The sequence below is a fragment of the Semicossyphus pulcher genome, unplaced genomic scaffold, assembly GCF_022749685.1.
Source record: "Semicossyphus pulcher isolate SPU_LCO1_2020_fin unplaced genomic scaffold, fSemPul1.0.p SCAF_14, whole genome shotgun sequence".
Taxonomy (NCBI): Eukaryota; Metazoa; Chordata; class Actinopteri; order Labriformes; family Labridae; genus Semicossyphus; species Semicossyphus pulcher.
In genome coordinates, this window is record NW_027211648.1 from 16688262 (window position 1) to 16698719 (window position 10458).

Genomic DNA, 10458 nt, shown 5'->3' on the forward strand with positions numbered 1-10458 from the left:
GCGCGCATGTCGGCTGATTGGTGTTTGTTGTCACATGAGACAGAAACAGGAAGTAAGTGTGTGCGACAGCCAAGTAATTTTAATGAGGGATATTTGAATTACTGCACATTAAAATGCGAATATTAATAACGAAGACACCGAATAATCAGTAAATTGAGTGCTTTAGTGCAGCCAAACAAATGAGTGTGCGTGCTTTGTGGATTATTTCTCACGAGAAGGGAGAAAATGTGTCAATACGCTTTTCAAGGTATGTTTCGAAGTTAAAATGTTTCACTTCCTGTTTAAAATATTATTAAGACCGTAGCAGCGTTCTAATGTCTTTAAATGTCTGCTGAGACACTGCTTGCAGCTCATAGTTGTTAGTCATATCGTGTGTTTTTCCCCACAGGAGATTTGCCACTGTGGAGCATCGTGCAAAGATCCTGGCAGGGTGTTCATATGTAGCAGTCCCAGATGAAAACACTGTACTGCAGCTCCTGCTCACTGAACTTGGGCTTTCAGACTCAGACAAATCCTATGTAGCTGTCAGAGATGATTGCCTTTATCGTCAGCGATCTCCGGCCCTGGAGCTGCATGTGGACAGTCCTGCAAAGGGGACACTTTGGCCAGTTTTGGCCATCTCACAAGGGCCTCTTATTCTAGCTTGCCTGCCTTTAGTGGATGCCCCTCCCGAGCCAAGGCCACCCCTTACCAGCCTGCTGTCTGTCTCCCAGGGCCTCACTCTCCTGGCAGGTCTGCAGGCTTTTCTACTCTCCTCAGGGGGTAAACTTGACAGTGAGGGGCTGGCCTCTCGCATTGCCATGCTGCCCTCTGTACTCTTGCAGATTTGTCCACTTGGCACACCCCTGGATGTGCCACTACTGGGGCTACCTGCTGCGCCCACAGCTCCCACTCCCGGTGGGAACCAGAAGCAGCCAGCCTGGAAAACAGGGCTCCACCGTGGCCGAGCTGTGGTGAACGTAGCCCTGGTAGAAACTGTACGCTCCATGCAGTATGGTAACAGGAGCAGACAGGACCTGTGGGATGTTTTTGGCATTGTGACATGCAAAGTAAGAGCACAAAGTAAAGTTATTAACTTTTTAAGGTCTTCCTTTTTCTCATTCCTCCTTTATTGTCTTCTGTCAACAGTGTGAAGTGGAAGGGGTGCTCCCAAATGTGACGGTGACCCTTACTCTGCCACCAAATGGTTCTCCACTACAGGACATCCTGGTCCATCCATGTGTCACCTCCCTGGACTCCAGCATCTTGACTGCCAGCAGCGTGGATAACTATGATGGCTCAGCTTTTTCTGGGCCATACAAGTTCCCCTTCTCTCCTCCCCTGGAGCCTTTCAGACTATGCAGCTATACATCTCAGGTATTAAACATACATACTAACATGCCTTTAGTCCCATACAGTAGCGCTAACGTCTCCAATTGTTCATCAGGTCCCCGTTCCCCCTATACTTGGTTTGTATAAGCTCAGTGAAGAAGGGAGCCAGCTGTGTCTGTCAGTAACCCTCAAGCTTCATGAGAGTGTGAAGAACAGCTTTGAGTACTGTGCAGCACACCTGCCGTTCTTTAACAGGTAAGCAAGAGAAGAGGATTTCATCTCTTAAATCTGAGTGTAGATCTAGTGTTTCTAGAGGTTTAATGCTTCACTGTTCACGCCTCCTTTGAAGGTCAATTGTCCTCCTAATGACATAAATATTTACATATTCTCTTTTTTAACATCAAGTTTTAAGTTTAAGTGTTCAGAAGATTAAAAAGTCTCCTCTTGACAAACCTAATACATGCAGTTCTTAGACACCATTCTTTCCATGGAGTCTGAGAATAATAATTAACATACAAAATGATGCAAATACATCCCACTTTACTTGCAAGCTAACATAAAATGTATACCAGTAATTACATGACTTAGACATTTTTTATCATATCTTATGCTGAAAATGTTTTCCATTTTTTTAAAGAGTTTTATGGTCTCTCACGTTTGGTCAGGTTTAGGGCTGCATCCTTATTTTGACAGTACCTTCAATACTGTAACCCCTTTAAGCAGAACAAATCAGTCCACTAACAGCCAAGTAATAAACCCAATAACCTAATTAAGCCTTGTAATGTAATCTGCAAGTCTCAAACACAACTCAATCATGTGTTTTGGACTATTCAGCAGTCCAGTTCTTTCCTGACACGCACTTACAGTACTGTGTCCCTGTGGGGTTTTTTTCTGGACGAGAGAGAATCAAATCTTGATAAACAGTTATTTTGCGTCAGAACTGTTTTTATTATCTCTCTTTAAATTGCTTATAAAAGAGGCTGATTTTAAACAGAATGTTTGCACTAACACATGCATGTGGTTTTGGCATCTTGCGTAGGGATCAGATGGGTGTTGTGGATGTGAAGGTGAGCTCCGGACAGCTGGATATTTCAAAGGAGAAGAACCTGCTGGTCTGGGGGCTTGGTAAGCACAGTGCTCCTGAGCATCAACATAAAAAATAGAGGAATATTATTGCAGCTGTGTATTTGATTAAGAAACTAATTAGTAGTTGTCTCCTCGCTGATATTTAGGACAAAAATTCCCTAGATCTCGTGAGGTCACAATGGAAGGCAAGATCAGCTTTTTAGGGCCAATGCCAGGACCCACTGACCCCCTCTGCACCGGACTCACAGCCTATGTCAAAGTAAGATAATATGTCGGGTGCTTTATTTTAGGACCGATTTTTTTCTCATGGGATATAGTAACAAAATATTAGATCTGTTAGCATATAATTATAAGATCTTAAAGTAATTGACATTTCCTCTGTTATCTCCACAGATGTATTTCAAAGTGCCTGACATGACACTCTCTGGGTGCTGCGTGGACCAGCATTCAGTGCAGGTTTATTCCTCTGCAAAACCGCGGATTGTAACATGTAAGCCTCCAGTAGTTTTGATATCAGAATGTTTATTGTATGCACTTTTTGTAAAACTAAAAAAAATTTCTGTCTGTTGTTGTTTTTTTTCAGCACGGGAACTTCTATCCAAAGAGTACTTCCTATGGAATTCAACTGGAACTGCTCCGGTGTCCTCTGGACAGATGATGCTGTAGCTTGTACACACTTCACTGTGCTGTAACAGGACGGAAGACAACAATATAAAGTGACTGAGACTGGACATGTGACCCGATAAAATCCATTGTTACCATCCTGTTGTTACTGGGTAGATTAGAAAAGGTTAAAAACAGTAAAAATATTGACCATGTTTTACATGTGTAGCATTTATATGTAAAAGTAGTTCACAATGTGCAAACTTTGACTGGCAGGAGTATTCATTCTGCTGATGGGTGGATACTCTTTTCTTTGAGATACCTTCCTCCTTAGCCCAACTTCTTTCATCCCCCAGCCTCCACCCGCCCTCAAATTTATCCCATTGCAGACACAAGGGCCACCCCTGGCTCTGACAGTCCCACTTCAGTGACTCTCCATCAGCCGGATAATTAGCAGCTGGGGCCTTGTCATCAGCTGGTGCGGGCCTGGAGGAGAGGGGCGGCTGGGCTGTGAAAGGCCGGCCTGCTCTGGCCAGTGTCTTGGCTACAAAAGGCTCCTCTTTTAGAGCTGGCAGGAGTCCTTTCCCCCCCTTTCCCTCCTCCACCAATCACACTCCCCCACCCCCTTTTGACCCCATCCCCGCCCTGTCAACTAGTGGCTCGTTCAAACACACAACCTTTCTAACTGGACTGTGATTGAGCGCTGACCCTCTGGCCCTCTGAGACTTGAAAGCAGCCGCTCCCATTCAGTGAGCACTACCTGCCTAATTGGTGAAAAAGTCACAAGGGTGGAAGTGGTCGGGTCGCCTTTTGAGTTTTGGTTTCACTTAATTAACGTGGAACTTTAAGTAATTATTTTGATTATTGTTGAAGCACAAGTGAAGGTTGACCTCTCTTATTGTCTTTTATCGCACACATTTCTGACTGTTTATTATTATTTTACCAGAACTGTGATTCTCATTCTGACTCTGTTAAGTGTCCACTGTGAAAACTTCAAAAGTCAAAAGAATAACCAGCCGACGAAGGGTTAAATCAAAGGAGATTGTGGCCCACTATTCCTCAGCAGCCAGACTCCTCTGAGTGCCCTCATTGTCTGCTGTTGGCCTCTTGTGCCCCTTGCTGGTCCAAATGCTACATTCTCACGTGGATTTCCACTCAGAAGGCTGACCATGACCAATCCTCTGTCAATTGGAACCAATTGCTCACACGGCATCCTTCACCTTCTTTTTATGTAGCAGTGCGGAGTGGCAGACACCGAGACCTCTCGGCTCTCCCCCTCCACCGTGATTTGGCTTTAAGGCCCAGTGTGTGTGGCTAGCGAACTGGAAAAGTAGAAGTTTTTTTGAAGACTTGGGCCACTCCAAATCTCCTCAGTATCCCAATATGTGGTCAGTCTGGCTCCTCGAGTCTGCAGTCAGTGGCCTCTCACTGGCAGACTTTGCTTTGTTGATTGAATGGATGGTTAGGTACAAGGACTCGTTTTAATGTGTTGCTCTGCTCCAGTGCCTTCAGATCACACCTTTGGCTCTTTAATTTCACAGTGTTTTTCAGAATCATTGATTTTGTATTTATTTCTTTACTGTTTCCACTTTCTAATCAACAAAATAAAACTCACATGGGTCAAAATAAATAAACTTGTGTAGATTTTCATAAATCATTTTAATAAATCACAAGGCTGCGTCGCCTTAAATGCATAAATCATCCTTCATTCTCTATAAAATAATGCAGCTGTTATCCACTTAACTGCTGGAGGCAACTTCACTATGTCCCTCAGCCCAATAATGACACCCAGTGGTGGAGTACAATAAAGTTAATGTAAGACTGCTTTGATTCGTTAATGCCCATTTCTTCTATTGAAATACTTCCACTTAACCACTGCCGGATAATCTTTTGTGATTTAATTCCTGTCCAGCCCCCCGCTGTGCGATGTGATCCCACCAATGTTCCTCTAACGCGCCGTGCCTCAGGACCAGGGTTTAGTCGGCCACTGTGGCCTCAGGTGTTTGGTTGGATTCCAGCTCCTCTCAGAGTCTCTAAACCCGCTAAGAGCCGGCCTCAGGGAGACCACTTGAATAGTGACGGTGCAATTAGCAATTTCCTGTTTTCAATCTAATTATTGCTGAGAGACACATCTTTTCAAACAAGTGGATATGTTAGGATGCTGAAGGATTCTCTTGTACTAATTTCTACACCCATTACCCTGAAATAGACCAGAGGCTGCAAAGGCTGCTAGTTTGTATCCCGACTCTTTGAACTACATGTAAAATGTATTTTTGCTTGGTTGCTTTTAAAAATGTTGGAAGGCAAAATGAGCTTCGCACTCAGAGGTTTGTTCACATTTGTGCATCACTTTCACCTCTAGAGGGCACCGTAAACCCAATCATGCAGCACCTACAGTATACCCTGCAAGCGATTTGATCCCATCGCTGAACGTATGAATCAGTGCTCATACTGTATTTGAAAATGATCACTTTCCACAGAACTTTACTTTGATATTTCAATTAGCCAAGTGTCTAATTTGTGTGACTCGTCCTTTGTTTTTAGCTCTGTTCTGTCCGGATTCCTCATACAGTGTTGTTTGCCGTGCTTAGTCCCAGAACCCTATTGCTGGCAGACTCAGGCCCCATCCAACTATCCCTCTGTGTTTCACTCGTCTTCACCATTTCCTTTGAGTTGTCCATTATAGTTTTTTGTCTATAGACAGCGCCTGGCACCTTGACTTTGATCCCTCTAGATCCCGTCCTCTCCTCTGCACAGACACAGACTTTGACTGGCTACGCTGTCTCTCTTCACTGAGATCATTTTAGTCCAGAAGGCAGCTGGGGTCCAGACTTTCTCCTGTGGTCTCATCCCAGAAGATGTCCCTCTCTGTGGGTCTCCTCACAAGTTTCAGCCTCTGGATTCCTTCTGTGTTTCCAACTGAAGAGCCAAATTAAATGACTAAATGTTGAAATCAATCATTAGATCACATTCAGACAGATTTTGTATAAGGGTTGCTTGTTAAAATGATCATTTGCACCCGTACCATTGAGTGTGTAGACGACCTTATGTCTCCTCAGCTCTCTGGCCTGTCGGAGGTGAGCTCGTCGACGCCGATGAGCCTGTTGAGTGAGAGCAGTTTGGGCCTCCAGGAAGCCGCCCTGAAGAGGCCACAGAGCCAGAAGAGAGACAGAGGTGGAGTAAGTATTTACATTTTAATGCTACCTTATCCTTGTGCAGATTAAATCAGAAGTTCACGATTGTTTTTGGCTTGTGTACACAACAAAAAAGCAGTTGGGCCCCTTGTCAAGTGCAGATGTCTATGAGTGTTTAACAGAGATTTCCCCTCTAAAGTTTCACCTAAAAAAATAAGCTTAAATTAGCATCAGTATTACCAAAATAAAAATGTTAGAAATACGTGATTTATAATTTAAAAAACTTATATTCAATGGACAGACATGGATTTAGAGCAACCCATTCAATAGGAAGAGTCATGTGACCGTCACCACTATACTTTGTTTTTTGTGTGTTTCTCGTACTGGGGACTTTTCTCTCCCCTTTTCCCAGAAAATAGATCCCATTGTGGGCTCCATGGCTGTAGACCACCCTACTTCCCACTCCAGCGACACTTTAATCAGATCCACTGGGATTGGAAGAGCCCACACTCGCAGCCTGCTCTCTCTCTCTCTCTCTCTCTCTTTCTTTTCACCCCATCTTCCCTCCATCGCTCTTAAGCACTGCTGCACACTTTAATTTTCCCTTAATAAAAAAATGAATTATTGATGTTATAGATGCACTTCAGCCCCTAGGTACTTTGTCAAGATGTTATACCTGAGTCATTCGGCTGGTGCCTGCGTGTCCTGTCTGGACGGGTGTAGAAAACCGCTGGACACCCCCATCTCTGCAGTCCCTCCCCTACAACAACATCAGATTCCTTATTAGGTTTGGGATGGCAGAATGAAGGTGATGCTGGGACAGAGAGGAGGGATATGTTTCCTTTTTTTCTCTTTTACCATTGCAATTTGATTGGCAGTGCTTGGTTGGCCAATTTGAAGGGCCAGCGGTTGCAGTGCCTGAGGAGAGATAATGATGCGATGTCTGGGTAAAAATCACAACCAGTCAGAAACAATCATGTAAAATTATGTCTGTCAGAGTCCCGATGCAGGATTGAACAGATGAGAAACTTCTCAGGCAACAAGAATACTCTGTTATAGTTACAATAGGAAGCTAATTTTGCCGTGCCAACCTGGGGTCTTCGGGGTGGATGGGAGTGAATGATGCTTGAAATGCTGCTTTGCTTTGGTGGGACGTTTCCTGCAAAGCTTGGCTCTTACAGCACACACATGCACACAGAATCACAACACAGAAATAACAAGCGGGAATGAGAATTAAAGGGGCAGCAGGCTTTCTAACCTGAGAGTGTGGAAAGAGTTATTTCCTGTTTCAGTGGAGGTAGGGTTGTCTTCTTCTGTCCCAGAGATCCAGACGGCTGATCTTCAGTGACTGGCAGTGCGGGGAGTGTCCATTGTGGTTTGGGCTGTGCCTCTTCTTCTTGCAGGGTGTGACATGGAGCTACTTTACGCAGCCTGGGTCTTGAGCCTGTGGAGCCCATTGTCCCTTCTACTATACTTCTACTATAGTGAAAGATAGTAATGTTAATTACATGACTTCGCTCACCTTTTTCATGTCTTCTCATCGAGGTTTTGTCACTGTAAATCCATGGTTTTACCACATGCCTTGATTCCCTTTGTATTTTTTGCCTCTCTCTAGAAAACTTTGTTAGTTACTGAATAAATTCACCTTCAAAATCAACTCTCTGCTGGCCACCTTTGATGTCGCTGCTCCCAAACAAAACTGGAGGTCCTCACATCTCCCCTGCCGTCAAACTCAATGTTTGTCCTGAAGCATCTCTGCTTGGTGCCAAAGTACAAATGCAACAAACACTTCTCGTAGTGGTTAAAACAGTAGGTGTGTACTTCATCCCTGCCTTCATACTTGTCTATCTCATTATAATGAGCCAGGTTTCTATGGCAACTCTCCCTACAGGTTACTTTGTAACTCATAAGTTAATGCTTGAAAGAACCTGTTATTTCCCTGCACCCCTTACATATCAGAAAGCCCAGAGGGGAGAGCTCAGACACAGGTTGGTTGGGAAATAGTTAACTGACTGAGAAATGGGACTTGATGAGTGTTCAGAAAACCTCAGGGGGAAATAAACACTGTTACAAAGGTGGGTCATACAAGGAGCATGTCAGGAAGTAGTTTTATCTGCCTCTTCCATACTGTAGGCCACAGCATAACTCTGCTGGTTAGCTTAGAAATGTGACCTCTGTTCTTCTCTGTTGGTACCGTTTGATAATATAGGCTATAAAGGCAAACAGCGTCTGTAACAATCATCAGATAATCTAAAGAGAATACAAACGGCTAATGGCATGGCTCTTTGGATGGGATATCGATATATTGAGTCAGTCCATCATAACCCACTGTCTTTTCCTGGAGCACCTTCAAGACTTTGAAATATGTGTTAATTAACATTTCTCAACATTGCTGTGAATTTTGGCATAGTTAATTTGTAGAAACTTGTTTGCCCTGACCCTGACACTTCATCTAGCCCTACCATCATGTCAAAGTTTCTGTCAAACACTTTGTTTTATGACCAAATACCCTCAAACTAAAACATTTTTAATCAGCCTGAGCTTTACTTTGGATTTAGTGCTAATTAACTAATTTTAGCATGCTAACAAGCTAAATAAATATTCTAAACATCAGCATACAGGCATTATTACTGTAAGCAAGTTAGCATTTAGCATTGATATAAGTTAATAGGAGCATTTAGCTCAAATCCCTGCTGTATGTAAGCTAAGTACACATCGTCACAGAGCTGCTAGCATATGGCTTGGCTAGCATGTAGTAAAAAAAGTGAAGTGAATAACTTTGGGTTTATGAAACAAGCCATTTGATTTTCTAGCCTTAATTCTGAGAAATCGTTACCGGTTTTTAACTATTTCTAAAGTTATTTCAAGCTAACATGCTAAACTTACTGTAGGTAGTAAACATTGTAGGCTACTAGCTAACAATCATCATGCTAGCATTATGAGCTTTTGAGCATGCCGGCCTGAACATTTTGTACCTTACAAAACAGCTTGCGGGGCTGTCTTATTATTTGAATTATTTATCTTTTTCCAAACATACGTCTGCAGTTTGGTGAGTGTTTTGGCCTCTTTAGAGCACTATTCGTTTTCTCATGTTACTTTTAAAAGAGCTGATGGCTGGCCCTTTTTAGCAAATGATGCAGATTAGCATCAAAGCTGTAACATGACCAGGCCTAGCAGCCATGTTTTGTAATTTCTTGTAATTTCTCCTTTTTCACATTTTGCTTGTATTCTCTCTACCCCTTATCTAAGAGAGCTTACCTATAAGAATGTGTACGCACATCTTATTTACTTATTTTGGCTAAAGCTGTAGTTTTCTTTCCGCTATAAAAGGCACCAGTCTTGCAGTAGGCTCTTATCAGTCCGGGGTTTGGCAGCATAACTTCTATATCATGGAGTTTCAGCATTACACACTACCTCAGCTTCTTCTGGCTCATTTATTTTAATATGTTAAAATGCCACTGCAGTTGTTTAGCTGAAATTGTCACCTCAGCAGATGCTCCATTAGAGGTCTCAGCTCTCTCACTGACTGCAACTATAACAGCTCTGCAGAGTTTCACTACTGGGACTGTGTGTGCATATATGTGATAAAGTGATGCAGAAAGACACTGCAAATGAGCAGACACTCTCATCGACTCAGTTGCACCATTTGTAATCAAATGTAATTTCACTACCATGTTATGCGACACTAGAGAGTCATTTTGACAAGCGCCTATCACATGACAGAATCAAAAGGTGTCCTATGGGCTTTTTCCATTGGCAGTCATGTAGTCATGCATTTTATTACCACAGATTGTGTGAAAGAGGATCAATTATAGAAAATAAAAATCATTCTCAATCTTCCTCAGTGTGCGTGTATGTATGCCAGTAAGTGACAGCTAAGTGCGGCACAGAAAAGCATTGCATATATTATAGCAAGGAGAAATGTGCAAAGTCATTGCTGCTCAATCAATGCAATGCACTTGACAGATTACTAATATAGTATGAATCACACTCTTGTTGGCCATGATACAAGTAGCCTTTGTATATAATTAAACTAACGGTTTTTATATGTTCTTATAGGCCTGCTCTCACATTGTTAGGCAATATCACCCTAATCTTAATATCATCAAAATAAATAAATAACATTAGACTTATATTTGGCAGTTTTACATGTTGAAGTGGGAATAAATTGGAACCATAATAAATACTAGACAACATTGATGATGATGAAAGTAATATTTTATTATCTATAAACACCTTTACTTTTTCATCTTTTACTGGCCGTAGTAGTAAAAGATCAAGATATCAAGCATAGCAATACTGATAATAATAATAATAATAATAC

The 10458-nt window shown here is 42.5% G+C and overlaps 1 protein-coding gene across 1 annotated transcript; it reads left to right on the forward strand.

Moving 5' to 3' along the window:
* Positions 1 to 52: 52 nt before the first annotated feature.
* On the forward strand, positions 53 to 4616 carry ap5m1 (adaptor related protein complex 5 subunit mu 1). The gene is made up of 8 exons (XM_069661995.1): positions 53 to 247; positions 389 to 1049; positions 1129 to 1356; positions 1427 to 1566; positions 2351 to 2436; positions 2544 to 2656; positions 2791 to 2887; positions 2981 to 4616. Exons 1-8 carry the CDS (start codon positions 180 to 182, stop codon positions 3061 to 3063), a joined length of 1476 nt encoding a protein of 491 aa, XP_069518096.1. The 5' UTR covers positions 53 to 179; the 3' UTR covers positions 3064 to 4616.
* The last annotated feature ends 5842 nt before the right edge of the window (positions 4617 to 10458 follow it).